This window comes from Hydra vulgaris, chromosome 05, assembly GCF_038396675.1.
Source record: "Hydra vulgaris chromosome 05, alternate assembly HydraT2T_AEP".
Lineage (NCBI taxonomy): Eukaryota > Metazoa > Cnidaria > Hydrozoa > Anthoathecata > Hydridae > Hydra > Hydra vulgaris.
In genome coordinates this window covers 42,281,809-42,301,931 of record NC_088924.1, presented here as the reverse complement: position 1 = coordinate 42,301,931, position 20,123 = coordinate 42,281,809, and the positions used below count along the sequence as shown (strand labels likewise).

Sequence of the window (20,123 nt, the reverse complement as noted above, 5' to 3'; positions counted from 1 at the left end):
TTTCAGATCTATCTCTTCTTTTTGGTTTTGTGCAGGATATTGATATGGTTTTGTTTCCTTTTTCCTAGTTTCTTTTCTTGTTCTCTTAAATTTATTAGGCTGCCATTGATTATCCAACTTCTTATTTGGTTCAAAATTTAAAAGGTTATTGTATGGCTTTACAGGTATCTCAATTGAATTCATATTTTTGATGGCTTCAGCTTGACTGATCATTTCTTCCAGTTGTCTGTTCATTGAAGGAAGTTGCAAATTTATTATCATGGGATGAGAAATTAATGTAGATATTTCATCAATATTTTTTGAAACCTTTCAGTCTCATTAATAAATGTTTGTGATTTTTGCTTCACTTGATTATTACCAGTATTAACAGCTAAAGATACTTTTGTGCAGTTTTTTTCTTGAGTTCTTAAAAGAAATGATTGTAACTTATGAACATGCTTGCAAAGGATTACGATGTCATTACAATTACACCTATATAAATGCTGACACAAACCATTACAGGCGGGATTTAGACATGATTCTAAACATAAACTTTCGTTACAAGTGTCGGTTAGAATGTCAACATTGTATGTTACATCTTTTGATTGACTCTTAACTGTGTACTGAGTTAATGAACATTTTTTAATACATTTATCTGAAATCAACATTCCTTTTTCATGTCTCTTTTTGTACTTTTTTGAGAGAGATATTGTTCCAAGATAAATGGTGTCTCTTTTGTGGCACCAATAACTATCTTCCTCGATTGTTAAAAGTAAATTGATTAAATCATCTAACCTTTTATTAGGTCGTCTTTCCATATAAACTGTTTTCAATTTGTTATGAAATGACTCACATAACATATTAGTATCAGTGTCAGCATGTTGAAAGTTGCGATAACAAGAACATTTATGTTCATTTATGTTAGGACATTTATGTTCATATGCCTTTACAAAACCATTCAAAGTTGACAAAAAAACATCAGGGTTTTTTTCGTCAATGATTGTCTCTAAGATCCTAAAAACTTCTTCTTGTAAATTAGATGGACCGACTAAAGGAAGTTTATTGCGCCATGCACGTTTTACATGCCATTTGCATAGCAAGTGGCACACATCTCCAAAAACATTATTAAAAGAATTTCAGCCTGACAAATCATCATCTGTCATAACAGCATTAACTTTTACAGAATGATTGCATCTCCTTTTTATTTCCTCTAAGAATGGTGCTATGGTTTGTTCATCTGCATGGCTAGAAATAAGAAAAGCTACTGGATAACCCCTTTTAAAATCATCTCGAACTAGTAAAGTTACAAGAGGAAATGCTTACTGATTGGTGCAGTGTGTAGCATCAATACAAACAATTTGTGATGAATGCTTTTTAAACATTGATAGTTGATGCTTTGTTTGTATACCAACCACAAAGAAATCCTTATTAAGGTCAATGTCGTCATACACTTTTGGGCCGATAACAGTTTGCTGTCCTTGTGGCTTATAAACCAGAATGCTATTAAAATTTTCAGACTTCAACTTTTGAACAACTAAAAAAGTTGAAATGCTATCATCAGGGTGAAGCCGACATCCCTTTTTTACTGCTCTGTTGATATCAGAAATATTCTTTTTTGTAAGAAGATGTGAATTAGTTAAAACAGCATCTTCATCATTTCTATTTTGTCTGTCTCCAAAACTTTCCCTAAGATCACGATAAACCGTATTTACAGGTACACCTAGTGATAATTTAGCAGAAATATTTTTTTAAATATTACCTGGGATAAGTTGGTACATGGTATTTGTAATACTAACACTATGGTTATGAGTTTTGATATACTGCACATTTGTGACACCATTTTTGTTTAGTGTGACAATCATTCTGGCAGGGCAGAAGGCACCTGATTTAACACTCCCTCTGTAGTGCCTTTTATTAGTTTTACTTGCTGGTTCACTAACAGAGCAATGCGGTTTAGAATGACCATCATTTTGACAAATAAAATAACTTGTTTTTACATCATTTTTTATATTTTTTCCAGTGAAAAAACTACCAGTTTGTTTACTGAAAAAAACATAACTATTAAGTTCCTTCTTTTCCTTCCATGCTAAGAATTCAGATTCTGATAAAAAATTGTAGGATTCTTTGGAAAATATACCTTCATGGCATTCCTTTATAAGTTTAATAAGTTTGACTTTTTGAAAAAATACTTGGCCGCTGTCTTGATAGTGACATGAAGTTCTTTTATCTTTGGATTGATTATCTCTAAAAATGGTTTTATGTACCTGTAAAACATGTCTTTTCATATTATCTTTTCTTGTAAATGACATCATACAAGCAGAACACATAAAACTAAAACAACAATTTTTAATTAAGTCTTTATATACTTTAGTTACTTATTGACATCAATTATAAAAGTATTTTACCCGGGTTTTTTTAACTGAATTTCTGTTAAACTATTCAATGGATCGATTGATGACGATGCTGAAAAAAAAAATGTCATTTTTGTTTTTAATTCACCACAGAAAACCACTAAAAAGTTTCATATTATTAACAAAATGGTTCTTTTAACTATTTAATTTTGAAAAGGGGCGATTTACTCTCACATGAAAAAAATCCTTGAAAGAGGAGATTTATTGTTTAAAAAAAACTTGATAAAAGTAAAACTTACTCTTATAACAAAAACTTTAAAAAGGGGAGAATTACTCTCATATGAAAAAAATCATTAAGAGAGGAGATTTACTCTTTTAAATAAAACTTGACAAAAGTAAATATTACTTTTACAACAAAAACTTTACAAAAGGGGAGAATTACTCTTCCAAACTGCCAAATAGGTTAACTTTATTAATAAAATGATTCTCTTTAATAAATTAATTTTGAAAAGGGGAGAATTACTCTCATACAAAAAAATTCTTAAAAGAGACGATTTATTGTTTAAAAATAACCTGATAAAAGTAAAACTTACTCTTAAAACAAAAACTTTAAAAAGGTGAGAATTACTCTTATCACAGAACACCACCAAAAAGGTTCATTTTATCAATGCAATTGTTCTTTTTAACTATTTAATTTTGAAAAGGGGAGAATTACTTTTATATGAAAAAAATCCTTAAAATATGAGATTTATTGTTTCAAAAAAAACTTGAAAAAAGTAAAACTTACACTTTTAATAAAAACTTTAAAAAGGGGAGAATTACTCTTCCACAAAACACCACCAAAAAAGTTCATTTTATCATTAAAATGGTTCTTTATAATAATTTAGTTTTGAAAAAGGGATAAATACTCTCATATAAAAAAATCCTTAATTTAAGGATTTTTTTAATATGAGTTTTAAAGCTTATAAGAGGAGATTTACTTTTTTATGGGACTTACTCCCACTAATAGTGGCACTATCGATATTACATAACAACTCAAAAAACTAAAAACCCTACCTTCATAAGAATTTATTTCTGCAGCATTAACAAATGATAATTTATCACTAAGCTTGTTAAACATTTCTTTGTTTAATTTCACAATAAGTTTATTTACTTTAACAACACCAGGAATTCAAAAATTTTACTATTCACGACAAATTTTCACGACTAAAACATGCAACAAACTTTATGCAGGTCAATTTACGGGCTAATGTTTACGTCGGGAGTATTTCTCCCCTACGTAAATTTCCTTAACTACATAATCTTTTTTTATATGGCAACTGTTTTTTTAAGTTTATTTTTGTAAAAATTTATGTTGCAACCATATTAGATACCATTATTGATATGACTCAATAAATAAATGTCTTTATAAACCATTATTGATATGACTTAATAAATAAATGTATTTGATATGACTCAAAAAATAAACTCAATTAATATGACTCAAAAAATAAACATTATTGATATGACTCAATAAATAAATGTACCTTTATAAACCATTATTGATACAATAAATGAACTTTTATAAACCATTATTGATATGACTCAATAAATAAATGTCTTTTTTTTATTAGTAAATAAATAAAATTGAGGCTAAAGAGAGTGAACAATCCAAAATGTGGACTGTACATATGTTTTGTTTTTAATTTACCATGGCATGTTATACATAAGCATGTTTTACATAAGCATGATACAAGATGTTTTACATAAGCATGTTACATGCTTATGTAAAATATTTATATTTCTGGTAAATATATTGGTTTTGGATGTTGTTGTTGTAACATTGAGTGATTTTTTTTATTTTTTTGAAATAAACTTTGAGAATTTTCAACTGCACGAATTAAAAGTTTTTTTTTTTCATTATTATTATTATCTTTTTTATACTTGACTATTTTTTAGTTGTTGCTTGAATTTAATTTTGCTGTGAAAATGTATTTTTAAATTAGGTGTATAAAAATGTAATAAAGATCAAAAGAGCTTTCTGTTTATATATATAAACAGAAAGCTATTTTGATCTTTATTTATTTATTTATTGAACCATATACATGGTTAGGTTTTAATGGCTATTGTTATTTTTTTGATTTAAGAATACTTTTTAAACCCTTTTTTTTGGAGAAAGAATCGATATATGGTAAATAATTTATTATACTCATTATAAATGGATTCGCCTCCTTGTTTGTAGTATGCCTTGTTGTTTGTACCTTGTTTGCATTAATATATATATATATATATATATATATATATATATATATATATATATATATATATATATATATATATATATATATATATATATATATATATATATATATATATATATATATATATATATATATATATATATATATATATATATATATTTATATATATATATATATATGTATATATATATATATATATATATATATATATATATATATATATATATATATATATATATATATATATATATATATATATAGTTTCAGTGAAATACCCTATAAACTACTTATCCTTTACTTTCTATCCAAAATTATCAAAAAATTAAACTGTCTATTTGTCTGGAGTCATACGCAAGTTACCATACCTCTCTCAATCTGTAGTTTTTTTTACTTCTATAAAAAGTTCTCGTTATTATCTTCAATCTTTTAGTAACCTTAAATTATATATCCTAAATCATTGTTCAGTTAGTGCAACCATAAATCACAAACTAATGCATAAAATCATGGAAAAATTTACCATATTTTATTCATGGAATATTTTTTTTTTATATATTCAATTTAAATCACTATACTATATTAAAACTTGTCTTTATGCCTTTTTTTGGAGAGACTGTTTGTAAAATGTTGGGCTCATTGTGCGTTATTATTATTATTGCTTATGTCATGATGATATGTAATATAAATATTATTATAGCATTTTTTTACGATTACTCATATCCTTATTGCTTATTGTTTATAATATTGCTATTTTAATATTGTTATTGCAAATTTTTTTTAGATTAGTACTAGTATTATTTCTAAATATCGATGTTTTCTTTTTAGCAATCGCAAGTTTCCAAATATACACAATGTAAAGTAAGTAAAGGAAACATTACTTTTCAATTAGTAAATTTAATATAAATAATTAATTTTGTTTGTTTTTTACATTTTATAATATGATCTAAATAAATGCTCCAGAACAAAGTTATTTGAAATTGGATGCTAAATTTACTCAAAAAAGGACTTGGGTAAATAAATGTATAATTGATAGAAATCGCAAGAGAGTTGATAGAAATTGCCAATTCTTTCTAAAGTGAGTAGTTATTTTTTCAAAACTGTCCTAATGGGTTATTCTATAAGTATCCTCTGCTTTTTAAAATTGTTTTTATGCTTTTCTTTTATTATTCTTTAATTCAGATTGTTGACGAGCTTGTGTTGACAGTTGACTCAGTGAGGGTAAGCTTGGCTTAAGAAATTGACACACTTACATTCTGGAATACTCAAGTTGGTAGTTAATTAAGAAATTAAGAAATTTTCGGAATTAAGAAAACTAAAGTGGACAATAAATTGCCGACCTTAAACTGTTGCAGATCGACATGCTGTATGTATATACATATATATATATATATATATATATATATATATATATATATATATATATATATATATATATATATATATATATATATATATATATATATATATATATATATATATATATATATATTAATATATATATAAATCAGGATTAGGGTCAGCATTCAGCAGTGCCAACCTAACTGCTAACCTCAAAGGTGTTGGAGATTGCTGACCTTGTTTCTATGTTTTATGGTAGGGTCTTTGTATTAAATTTTTCTTGCCGACCTCTAAAAGATTGAGGTTGGCAAAATATTGCTGACCTCATTTTTCCTAATTTCGAGGGTTGATATATCTACTATAGCATATTTATGTAAGCATTTGCTCACTTTTTTTGCTTATCTAAATCGATATGGCTTTTTGGGGGAAAAAAGGAAAAAACGAAGAATAATGAATGAAAAGATTGCTTCCCCATGCCAAAACCTCAATCAATGTAGCAGCATTCCACTGCTAGTCAGGGTATTTGTCAGTCGATGTATGTACTGAAAAAAGAAGTTAATATGTATGTACTGAAAAAAGATGTTAATGTTAAATTTTAGATTTGAGTTTGTTAAATTTATTTTTAGATAAAATAAATCCTTATCATAACAGACGATGGAGACGAGGCAATCGTTATGGATGGCAAAAAAATTATTTTACGAAGTATTTCATTTTCTGACGCCGTGATTGGACTTATTGGAATACACTATGTAATGGACATGGATTATGACGCCCATGTCATGACGGCATACACAATTTACATTATATTTTATTTAAAGATAAAAGCTCAACAGAAACTCGTTTGAGTCAGATGAATAGCCTATGGGAGGAGTATTGCCGCTACAAGCATTACCAATAACTGGACATTCCAAACAAGTTTTATTTCAACGATGAGATTTGTTTAAATGTATAAATACTTTTTGAATATTCTTATTTTATATCATCCTAATTTCAAAATGTTTCTTTTTTTCCATAGAAAAAATACTCTTGTAATATTGTTTTACCGTTCAAGGAAAATATTATTGAAACAAGATAATAGAATCTTATTTTAAGCAAAAATGTCCCTGAAATAAGAAAAAAATTCTTATTGATAAAAATAAATCTTAAAACAAGAAAAAAACATCTTTATTTGAGCAAAAATATTCTTGAACCAAGAAAAAAAATTCTTATTTTAAGAATATAAATACTTGAAACAAGAACAAAAATTCTTACTTTAAGAATATAAATACTTGAAACAAGAAAAAAAATTCTTATTCTGAGCAAAAGTATTCTTGAAACAAGAAAAAAAATTCTTGTTTTAAGAATAAAAGTTCTTGAAACAAGAAAAAAAGATATTTAAGAAAAAAAATTCTTAAAACAAGAAAAAAAGTTCTTATTTTAAGAATAAAAATTCTTAAAACAAGTAAAAAAGTTCTTACGTGGCGGACAAGTCTATTTTTTCTTGTTTTAAGACTTTTTTTGCTTAAAACAAGAATCGTGGATTTTGCTGTGTGGAAATTCGCTGGGTTTTTTTTGTAAAGGAGCGCTCAGCTTTTTCTGAAGTTTTAATGGTTGCTACTGTTAAACTTACCCAACAATTAGAGGTTTGTCATTATCAATTTAACAATCTTAGAAAAAGATGATGCCACTTGTTATTGCTTAAATTCTTCTTCTTTTTTTTTATATATATATATATATATATATATATATATATATATATATATATATATATATATATATATATATATATATATATATATATATATATATAATTATGGTTTATAAGAATTATTTACATATTTCAAGGTATACGCTCGTGTAAAAGGAATGCTTCAGGATTATGCGTATTTGCTTGCATTCTTTTTAGTAATATAGTTTCTTTGTACTAATTTTTTTTTCTTTCTTTTTTTTGTAAATTTTTCAATACAAAAACAAAAAGTAAGACTTTAAGAGCAATGATTTTTATTTTATTAAGTCTTTAGAATAACGTTTTATATTATATAGTGTTAAGTTTTTTAATTTTTGTTGTCTTATATTTACGGTATAAACTAAGGGGCTTGGTGATAAGATTTGAAAAAAATAATTTTCAAAGCTATTTTGTAAAAAGTCTTTCTTTCTAAAAATTTATAAACCCTTACTTTAAAGAAAAAAAATTATTTGAGAAAAAGAGTTAGGGTGCGACCCTCCTTGCCCAGGAAACATAGTTCTCCGGTTGGCTCTGAAAACATTTTTAACATGTACGTTTATCAAATTTGAACAAATGCTGAAAGTTTCGAAGCTCTTCCTAGTTTGGAAGGTAGTGAATAATCAATCACAATTCGCAGTAGGTTATTAGTTGACAACTAATCGGATTCCCGGACAACTTAGTCGGTTATTAGTTGTCCGGGACAACTACTAACCGACAAACAACTTGCGAAGTCCCGGACAACTAGTAACCTGCGATTCCCGGGCGACTAATAACCAACAAACAACTTGTGAAGTCAAGTTTAATCATTATTACATTAATAGATTATTTCTTAAACTTTTTTAACAATTTGATTTATATTTAGTTTAAGTATATATGAAATAATAAATTAAAAAAAAAAATTAATATAAGTGTATTTATAACTGTATTTATTTTTTTTATATAAATATCTATATCAAAAAACTGTATTATAGTTTATGATAAAACTAAAAATAAAGTCTAAATGAACTAAAAATTATAAAAGGCTTAAATAAACAGTATTACAAAGTAATAATTACTTTTAATCAACAATATTGTTTGATTCATTTCACTCAAAAGGATTTTTCATAGTAGAATATGCGTTATATATACAATCTATATTGCAATGACAATACTATCATTGTATATACAATAACAATATATATTGTATACACGAAGACAAAAAGTGTTATATAACTTTTTATTTATGCTATGTTATAGTACAAAGTTTTATTGTTATGTTATGTTATAGAATAACTTATCCAAGACAACAATAGGGGAAAGCGTGCACCCTTGATCATAAAATCCAGGGCGCATTATGTTAATAACATTCTCCTAAATTTATAATAATTGTAAAACTAATATTGACTATAAAATATATATAAATATGTATATATACTTTCTTAAAGTTTATTAGAACCATAAATATAGAAAACTTCAAAATAGTTTTATAATTTTGTCTTTCGTAAATTTTTGTTTAGTTTTTTCCCCCCTGGATTTTAGGATCAAGGGTGCATACTTTCCCCTACTGTCATTGTATATTCTATGACAATAAAAAATGTATGACTTAATAAAAAGAAAAAACATTTCAAAAGAATAACTTCTAGTCAAATTCTATATTTAAAATTTATAATTTTTTATTTGTTTGGTTGATTGTTGTTATATTTAATGACACTTTCTTTTTTATTTTTGGTGGTATTTGTTTTTGTTATATATTTACTTTTGAAAGAAAAACACGCTGCCCCAACCTGAACCTGTAGTTGATCTGTAGTTTAACCAGTAGTTGTATCAGTACTCTCGTGCATGTTCTATATATATATATATATATACATTTATATATATATATATATATATATATATATATATATATATATATATATATATATATATATATATATATATATATATATATATATATATATATATATATGTATATGTATGTATACATGCATTTTGCAAAATTTTATATTATGCATAACAACTTATTATGCATATTATGTTGTTAAAATACAATTACTTATTGCATAATAATAATTTAGTTAGCCTTCACAATTGTATAAGCTAACTTGATTGATATCATGAAAAGATCGCCGGATAGAAAAGCCGTCGGTGATCGTGAAAAACTAAACAACGACAACAGTTTTTATGATGTTATTTAGTTCTGTAATTTGAAATACGTTTTAATCTTATGTATACTTTTAATTTTGTGTTTTTTTTTTTTGTTTTAATTACTAAGGCACACTGGTTGCCTTTTTTTTAATGTTTTGAATGTTAAATTTTTGTTCCTAAAATCCAACAAGTTTTTGATTGCTAAAATACGCTCATTGCATTACAAATGTCTTTTGAACATTCAAAAGACGTTCAGAACGTCTTTTGAACGTTTAAAAGACGTATTTTCTAGACCAATTTTGTATAACTGCACTTAAACGGAAAGTCGTAAATAAGTCTTTTTACGACGTCTTTAGAACGTCCTAAAAGGACGTCTTTGAGCGTCTAATCTAGAATCAATTTAGAATGCGTCCAAGACGGAACGTCTGAGCGTTCATTGTACGTTTTTTGTACATTCCCGTGTTTGCTGGGCTTTCTTGTGCATGTTGAACATCAACGCAACAAAAAGGACGTTATTAAGGTGTCCACAACCTATAGTAGAGGATTGACCAGCTTTTCTTACCCTCTTTTTTCAAATAGGTTATATATGATAAAACGCATTAAAAGACTCTGATAAACACTCCTTTTATCATGTAGATTATATCAGATAGTTTAAATGACTTATCATTTTTTGATAACTGTTTTAGCAGTCGATGCGGATACCAAAAATGTTATATTGAATCATACTACCATAACAAAATATTTGATTGAAAAGACAAATGCAAAGAAAAAAACTGTAGAAAAAGAGTGCTTTAACGAACAGTGATTTAGTAAAGGTTTGCATGCATGGGTAGCATCCAGTAGCGTTGCTAGAAATTAGGCCCCCTCCCCCTCCTTTCAAAGTTTAATTTATGCCACTAACCTTATTCTGCTCAACAACAAAAAAAAAGAAATAAAAAATCAATGATTATTTAGCAGCCCCTATTAGTACTGCCGCTCTCATGCGGCAGGGAGCCCGTATCTACTCTACTTATATACCCGCATGTTGACTATATTTACCCTTATTTATAATACAATCACCTTTAATGATATACGCGAAAAGACTTAACTGAAGTAATTAAGTTTTACATGTTATATAATTTATGTAAAAAAAAAGAATTACTTTTAAAAGTAAGTAAAATATATATTTTAGTATAAGTTATGTAATGTAATCTACGCGTAAAAGTAATTCGCGCTTTTACATCAAAATAAGTAAAAAAGCCATTTAATAATTACTTTAATAATAATTGCATAATAAACATAAAAAGTGTTAAATTATTTTCTGTTTCTCTTGTATTTTCTCTCTACGGTTTTATATGCATTTACGAAAGAATTTCTTTGTGCGAAAGTACTAAAGGACTGTAGCGTTGTAATTGTTAAAAGATTTACAAAGATAATTATTTAAATTTTTTATTAAGTTACTTAAATTGTTATTAAAATAGTTTTCCAAAATTGTTTGTGTAGCAATTATTACAAATATTACATTTGCTTTTTGATATGCAGCGCTGCTGTCAATTTAGTTTCCAATCTAAAAATGAGTAAAAGATTGCTATATCTGTCCAACAACCTCTGTAGAGTAGCCCAAAATCATCTGTATTTTTTTTTACTCAAACAACATCTGTTCAATATCATCTGGAAATTTAATGACCCTTTTAACAACATCGTATAGAAGATGTAACTACATCTGGAAGAATTTCCTCCAGATGTTATTACATCTGAAAAAAATCTTATATATAACTACATCTGTTTAAAATGATACATTTATATTTATTATTTTTTTCAGATGTAACTGCATCTGAAAAAAATTGTATATGTAACTACATCGGGTTATAATAACGCATTATAATTTAATAATTTCATAATATCCTATAGATATATCAAGTATAGTTGAAAAGATGTAACTAAATCTGTAGAATTCACTGATATAGTTGCACAGGTGTAGTTATTCTTAAAAGAATTGAAAAGATATAACTACATCTGTAAAGTTTTCAGATGTAGTTGCACAGATGTTGTTATACATAGATAAATAAAAAGATATAACTACATCTGTAGTAACCATATGAAGAGTTCACGGGAAAAAACGCCATAGTCACATTTAAAAAGTTTTCAGAAAGTATTTATGAATTATTTATAAAAGTCTTTGTATAAAGTTAGGAAAAAATTTTTTTTATTAAAAGTTACAAATATTTTAATCAAAATGTAAATTTCAGATAAATTAATCAAGAAATAATTTTTACTAATTTACTTCTATGCTTTAAATGAAAACTTTATAAATGATTAATATATATTTTCTCAAAACTTTTTAAATGTGACTATGCCTTTTTCCCGTGTACTCTTCATATACTTTTTTGGGGTCATCCATAAACGGCATCACGCTAAGTTTAACTAATGGCAAGAAGTCTGAGAATGTTGGCTCTCCTGCGCAGAGATTTTTAGAGTATTACAGCGCCTTGTGTTCACTAAAAATCTCCGCAGAAGTGAGCCAATAAACTTCTATTTCTGGTTAGTATTTAAATTCTAAATGGCGTCCTTAACGAACGACTCCTTACACAGATGTTAGTGGACATCAATGAAATTTCAGATCTTGTTGGACAGATCATTCCCCCCCCCCCCACCCCTCCCAATAATCTTTCAAATAAATAATTTTGAAGAAATTGACTGAAAAAATAACTATAAAAAAAAAAAAAGGTCCGAAAAACTAATTCGGGGAAGTTGGGGAGACAGTACTACGAAGTAGTACTGCCCTTCTTCCCCCCCCCCCCCTACTCCTCCTCCCTCCCACCAATATAATTTTTGTTCCTACGGGCCTGTTTAGTACAGTGTTTTTGTTAAATTTGACAATTCACCTAATTTAAGTTAAACCTCATTAACTAAATTGCGTGTTAATCCCACATTTTACCCGTTGATTATTACCGCATTCCGCATTTTACCCTTGTTCTCAAAATAAATCCTTTTTAATAATCTATTCCGCCGAATACATTGGTTGAAATTGCCGGGCACCGAGCGGCGACATCCTTTTTATGAATATCGAGCTTGATCGCACTAAAAGTTCAAAATGTAAGCTTTAAAATACCCTAGGTTATCTCTTTGATCCTTTGCATTACGCCTTTAATTTAATAAAAGTTTTATTTTCTTTGTGTTTATAAAGCTAAAAATTTATAAATATTTAGAATGGCTCCTAGAAAAGGGAAAGTCCAGAAAGAAGAGCAAGTTATTGCATTAGGTCCACAGGTTATAATATATTTGTTAAGTGTTATTTTTAATGTAACATTGTTGTTTAATGTACGACAAGTTCAATATCTTTAAGCCCATGTAAAGCAGTTGTTCTTTAGAAAAATTCTATAAAAGTGGCGGTGAATGGTATCCCCATTAAATCAATAAAATAAGTCATTAGACGAAGGTAGACGCCTGTAGACTCTTTTGATGCTTATTGATAAATGGGTGATCCGCCACGTTTCTAAAAAGACCCAATGATGTTTTTTATATCTTTCTTGGAAAATAAGAAGTAAAAAAGGTAGCATGTGAAATAAATCGTGATAAATATCGTATTTAAAATTGATAATCATTGTTTAGAATTTTGGTTCTTTACTTTAGGTAGCTGATGGCGAAAATGTCTTTGGAGTTGCTCATATATTTGCTTCGTTCAATGACACATTTGTTCATGTAACTGATCTTTCTGGAAAGTAAGTTAAAATAATTTCTGATTTCTTAAGCAGTACTTGAAAAGTTTAAATTTAAACCAATTTAATATTGCATACTAAAATTTTAAATCTATATTCCAAGTTGTATGCTAATCAGTTTATATTTTTTATTTTATTTTGTAGTTAAAAATGCAACGTAACTATATTGTTTATACATTATTATATAATCTATATATAACTATAGTCTAATACTAATAATTTTTATTTATTTGTTGTCATGAGTTTGACCAACAAATAAACATGCATAAACACAATCTTTTCTTTAATATTTAGTGTAACATTACTCCACTTTGTTAAGTAGTAGTAAGTTTACACTGTTTATGCATTTATGTTATTGTTGTTTCGTTTTGATAAATGAAAGACTGCCTGTATACTCATTTTCTTGAATCTTTATATATATGTATATATATATATATATATTTATATATATATATTTTTATATATTTATATATATATATATTTATATATATATATATATATATGTATGTATATATGCTTTATCATAATAGTAAAGCTAAGTTTAGTGATTCAAAATAATTTTTTAACTAATTTTTCAAAATATTTTTCTGCCTGTTGGCGCTATTGTATGGAGACTTGCTCTCAGTGGAGACTGAAAATAAAGAATATATTTTAAGTTCAGTATATACATCGACTATCATTTAGCCTGCTGCTACATTGACAGTTATTTAGCCTGCTGCTACAAGGAAGTGATGCTACATTGACTATTTTATAGCCTGCTGTTACATCAACTAAAGTTTTGACATTAGGCAGCAATCTTTTTTAATATTATTTTAGTTAATATTCCTAGTGTTTAATAAACCCCTACCGAGGAGAACAAATTTAAAAAAACAATGAACTTGAATCATACAACTTCTAAATTAATATCTATTCTGATTACGAATTCTCAAAAATAAAACAAAGACTAGGCTTTTAAAGTTAATTTTGAAATAACAGATCCTTACTAGACCAATATTTACAACAATATAACAATATTTACTAGAACAATATTTACAACAATATTTTAAGAATGTATTCAAAAAATGTTTAATTATTTAAAAAAAAATTTAATTGTGTAATCTGGTTGTTAATATTGTGTAAATTTTTTAACTGTTTTTTTCTCTATTCTATTTCTATCATTGATTATAATATATAATATTTTCTGTAAGCCTTTTTTGTAAGTCCAAACACTGTAATTGGGGATGCGAGTTAAGACTTCATCTGTTTAGAGTCCTGTCTGTTGAGAAAATTAATGGTACTCTAGGATTTTTTTAACTCTATATTACCACATTGTTAAACAAGTGTGGTTATCAAACTGGAACTTCTTTTCCCAAGGTAAATGCTCTGCCACTACACCACCATATATTAATTATTATTATTGGAAATGACTTCAACCTCAGAGAAATAGTTATTTTTTGAGCAAATAAAATCAATAAATTATGATTTTTAAAAGCATATCAAAACTTCAAGGTCTATTCTAGCATTTCAGGTGCTATTTCATTGCTAAAAACTCTGGTTAATAGACTTTGAAAGAACATAGAGTCTTCAGAGTTTTTTCTATTTTTAAGCCCTGGAGTCCGTCATTGATAGGAATTTGTGTTCCTGTTTAAAAGATTGCTGTTTTAATGTACAATTAATATAAATAAGTTAAATTAATCAACTAATTTAATTAGTATAACTTTAACATTCCGTTTGTACTTACATTTTACTAAAATTATTATTAAAATTAATATTGTACTTACATTTTACTAAAATTTTTTAGATTTCATGCTATTCTAAATTTTTATGATAATGACCTATTATCTAAAGAGGGGTCTTTAGTTGCCAAAATTGGTAAAAATTATTTAACTATTTTAACATAGTTCATTAAATAATATTAAAGCTGCAAGTACCTTTTTTGTTATTAGGCTGGGTGATTAAAAATGAGCAATTGATCAGTGATTGATCAACTTAAGTTGAATAAAAACTTTAACTACTTTTTTTAGTTTTTAACACAAAGCTGACCAATTACTGAGTAAAAGCAATCGCTCATTTTTATTCACCTGGCCTATTGTTTAAGATGTAATAAGTTAATAACGATGTTAATAATAACTTTATAACATAAAAATAACGGTGTTAATAATACCACTAATAATAATAACAATAATATTATTATTAGTGGTATTATTAACACCTTTATTTTTATGTTATAAAGTTATTATTAACTCGTTATTTTTATGTTATAAAGTTTATTATTTTTATTATATATTATGAAAATTAGCATTATATTTATTTGAATTAAATATTATTAACATTAGCAGGTGTTTACTTTATATTAGTAAATTTACTATTTGTAAACTTCCTTGAGTGTAATATCTTATTTCAGAAATAAATTATTGATTGATTGATTGGTTAATGAAACATAATCACTAATAATAAACTAATTAATACAACTGCTCATATAGTTGAAGATTAATTTTTTTTTAAATTTAATTAATTTATATAAAATAAATTTTATTGCTTTGTAATTGATACTCTTAAGTGTTCTATTAATCTAGACATCCAATGATTCCAGTTTTTACCTAGAAGAGCCCCATGCTAATCTAATTATATCTATCTATATAATCTTAAAATATCCATGCTAATAATCATATCCATGCTAATAATCATAATATCCATGCTAATAATCATAAAAATCCATGCTAATCTAATTATAATCTAAATAAATAAAAATCTAGAAAAAGGATCTTTAAAAAGTTACTTATAATAAACTCTGGTATTGTAAGAAACAAGTAAAAATGCTGTAACTGTTAAAAGTAATGTTTTGACTGTGTAACTTTCCTTTTACCATACTCTATCTTTTTTGCTTGTCCAAAAGTTATTTGAATTTTGTAAAGTTTTATTATTACTTTTTTAAACAGAGAAACTATTGTGCGTGTGACTGGAGGCATGAAGGTTAAAGCTGATAGAGATGAATCTTCGCCTTATGCTGCTATGTTAGCTGCTCAAGATGTTGCTGTTCGTTGTAAGGAGCTTGGTATTACTGCTCTCCATGTTAAATTAAGGGCTACTGGTGGAAATAGAACTAAGACACCTGGTCCTGGTGCACAATCTGCTCTACGCGCTTTAGCTCGTGCTGGAATGAAAATCGGCAGAATAGGTTGGTGTTTGTTTGTTTTTGTTGTGTGTTTTTTGTTTTCTTTTCATTTTAGAAGTATTAAAGTTTAAAAAATTACTTTCTTTTTATAGAGGATGTTACACCTATTCCTTCAGACAGCACTAGAAGAAAGGGTGGTCGTCGCGGAAGACGTTTATAATTATGGAAAATATCGACTTGCAACAATTTTTTTTTTTTTTTATAATTCTCTTTTCTTAAATGAGTTTAAGGTGGTACCACCCCTATTAATCTAACTTTTTATATACTTTACTCTTTTGCATGGTTAAAAATTGATTAATTTTTTATTTAAGGAAATAACAACTTTAACCCTTTCGTTAGACGACTAGGCACCAATGTGTTTTGGGGTGGTTACAATACAAAAAACGTTGTCTTAGATTTTTGAAAACTAAATTCCTACTGCTTTAAAATTCTCAGATTAAAGAGAATACAAAATATTATTACTCTGGTGATAGTAATCCCAGAGATGACAAATCAAAGTCAAAATGGTGATAGTAATCCCAGAGTGACAAATCAAAGTCAAAAATGGTTGCCAAATTTAAGTTTTCAAAAAAAATTGTTATTGTTTTTCTTGCAGTGTTTCGTGAATAATTTTTTCCTGCTAATTTGTTTATATATTAAAGAGTATCAAATTTGTCTTAAGATGCTCAAAAAAAAATTTCCTTTTTTAATTTTCATGAAGCCGAAAAAAAAGTTCAAATCATAACTTCCGTGAACTCGCAAAAAATTAAATATCGACCAAATTATTAAATAACGTGGAATTTAGTTTAGAAGAAATGAGAAAAATTAGTTGCGACTGCGAGAAGTCTCTGAAGTTAGCGCTATCTGGATTATAGCCAATTTTCAAGTTTTTGATTTCCCTAGTGTTAATTGATCGAAAGTCCATTAGACTTGGAATTCAATGATCTATTCTATTATCAATAGTTTATTGATAACTGACATCTATTTTGGAAATTATTTGAACATGTGTTATCCTATCCATAAAATTAACATTCCATGCTCGAAATAAACAATTTAAAAGATCAAAACGTACATATTCAACCAAAATTAAAAGCGATGAATCTTACAACTAAAGATGTTAATCTTTAATTAAGAGAAGTAAACGTCGGATAATCGCTGCAGAGCATACAAATTTGATTCAATTAAAAAATCATTGCTTATAGCCCGTAGAAAAGTAAATAATCAAAAAGATCTTTATTCATTGTGTTAACATGTCATTAAAAATCTTAGAGATTCGCATCATGTTTGTTCAGATGACAACGATGAAATGACAGCTGAAGAAGCGGCTGCAATAATAATTGTCGTAAAACTTAGCGTATCTGGCTATAAACGAATCCAACAGGCATCTAAAATAAGCTATCAATCTTATTCTACAGTTAAAAAAGCACTTAAGTTGTGTGGTCCACAGGATAATCACTTGGAAGTCAGTGATTTAAGAGTCAAAGTAGATTTACAAGCAATTATGAATCATACCGCTGAAAGAATTGTAAAAATGAGGCAAAAAGAAATAATGGATTATTTGGATATCAGTAACAAACTAAGTGAAAGTATGTTGCTTTTAAACAGTTGGGGTGTGGATGGATATACTGGGCTGGTATTGTATAACCAAGCGTTTTCCGATTCTGTCGACAGTCAAGGTTCAAGCATGTTTGCAGTTGTAACAACACCTTTGAGGCTTAATGTGTCAAATTCAAAAAACGACTTTTTATGGACCAACTTATTGCCTCTTAGTGTAAGACTTTGTAGGCAAATTGAACTTCATTTCATCAAAGAAACTGCCGAAGTCGCTTTAGGAAAAAAACGTCAAATAGAAAATGAAGCTTTGGATTTGCATTCAGTGAGTATTGGTTTGGTTAATGGAAAGTTTGTTATTATTGATTTCAATTTTATTTTGAGCATGATTGATAAAAAGGTTTTAGGAATTATAACAAAACACATCGCCAACGCAGTGCTATTGTATTTGCGGAGCTACACCAACTGCAATGACTTGTTTGAGGAGCTTTCTAAGTGGATTTACAGCAAAAAAAGGTACAATTATCTATGGGATATCTCCGTTACATGCTTGGATAAGATTTCTAGAATTTCTTTTACATATTTCATACCGACTCGAATTCAAAAAATGGAGAGTTACCAAAAATAACTCAAGACAGTATACGATAACAAAAAGAAATTTATCCAGCAATTAATGTTCAAAAGGAAGCATCTCCGAGTTTCCCGCAGTTAGTGGTGCAGGAACATCTACCACCGGAAATGTTTGCAGGAAAGGGTTCTCTGACCAAAAAGAACTAAGCGAAATATTAGGGATTGATAAAACAATTATTAAAATGTTCAAAAATATCTTAATTACAATAAGTTGTCATCAAACATTGAATCCAGAGTTATTTGAGCTATACTGTAAAACAGTATACCATCGATATTTAGATCTGTATGATTGGTATAAAATGCCGTCAACAGTTCACAAAGTTCTTGCACATGGAGTGAACTTTTTCTACTAAGGTATTGTATTTCTTTCTAAAAAGAAATAACCCTAAAAATTTGAACTCAATTGCATATCTGGTTAAAAAGATATGATTGATTTGCTGTTCTCAATCAGTCAAAAAAATACAAATGAGAAATCAAGCTTCAAAGTTTAAAAACAATATATTCATTAAAAATTTCCTGAAGCATAAGAGTCTTCTCCCTCTTTTTCTTTCTCTTTATCAATGCAACCCTTTCTGATACATCTCCTTTTCCTTCTAGCCACTTTTTGCTTAGGAGTTGAATTTATAATTGTGTTCTTTACTCTCGATATGTCCTTCTTCCATGAGCCTTGGATCATAAAACCTCCAGGCAAGAATTGCAAATAATTAAAAACTCTTGTGAAACCTCTTAAGCCATCATTATAATTTATTACAGCTAAAGGAACACCCAAATATAATACCTTCTTAGTAGCAAAAATGTTTTTCGGACACTTTTTCCAGATTACCTGGTTGAAAGCTTCATTTGGATTTTGTGTTGCACCATCCAGGATCTTGATAACAAATCATCTGATTGTAGTGCCAAGAATGTGTCTTTGAGAATATTTTTGATAGCAATAGGCAGATTAACTGATGCCTTATAACTTTTGTTATTCTGCTAATACTTGCACCAGTTTTTCTTTGTATGTGGACAAAATTGATGTCTCTCTTCGCTGTTGCTTATATTTGAGCAATGCCGCAATACATCAAACAGATTTTTTCAAGTTGTACAAGGCTTTATTACGGTCTCCACTCCATGCTGCTAAGGTATTTTACCAAATACCATAAAAATTTTGCGTTTTATTAATAATCTTGTCTATTAACCTTCTTTTCCCTGATACAATCTTTCCTTCATTTAAATTTTTACCCTTTAAATCACATCGAATTTGACGTAGCCGAGTGCCTAGGCGTTTTTGGACATGACCAACGCAGTCCATCTTTACTGGGACAAGATCATTTCTGTATGGCTTTGCCTTTACAACATTCTTATAGGATTCAGTGTCTCCATCTCCTATATAATGAG

The 20,123-nt window shown here is 27.6% G+C and overlaps 1 protein-coding gene and 1 long non-coding RNA gene across 3 annotated transcripts; both read left to right on the top strand.

Moving 5' to 3' along the window:
* Positions 1-133: 133 nt before the first annotated feature.
* LOC100201565 (small ribosomal subunit protein uS11) lies at positions 134-16,772 on the top strand. Of its 2 annotated transcripts, none has more exons than XM_065798250.1 (5): positions 134-137; positions 12,923-12,983; positions 13,347-13,435; positions 16,351-16,589; positions 16,679-16,772. In XM_065798250.1, exons 2-5 carry the CDS (start codon positions 12,924-12,926, stop codon positions 16,744-16,746), a joined length of 456 nt encoding a protein of 151 aa, XP_065654322.1. In that variant the 5' UTR covers positions 134-137; position 12,923; the 3' UTR covers positions 16,747-16,772. The 2 variants fall into 2 exon arrangements, with proteins under 2 accessions (XP_065654322.1, XP_065654321.1); XM_065798249.1 differs by lacking the exon at positions 134-137 and adding an exon at positions 12,704-12,809.
* On the top strand, positions 5,440-6,901 carry LOC136080062 (uncharacterized). The gene is made up of 3 exons (XR_010638425.1): positions 5,440-5,642; positions 5,747-5,930; positions 6,532-6,901. It is a non-coding gene; the product is annotated as an uncharacterized LOC136080062 (long non-coding RNA).
* Positions 16,773-20,123: the final 3,351 nt, after the last annotated feature.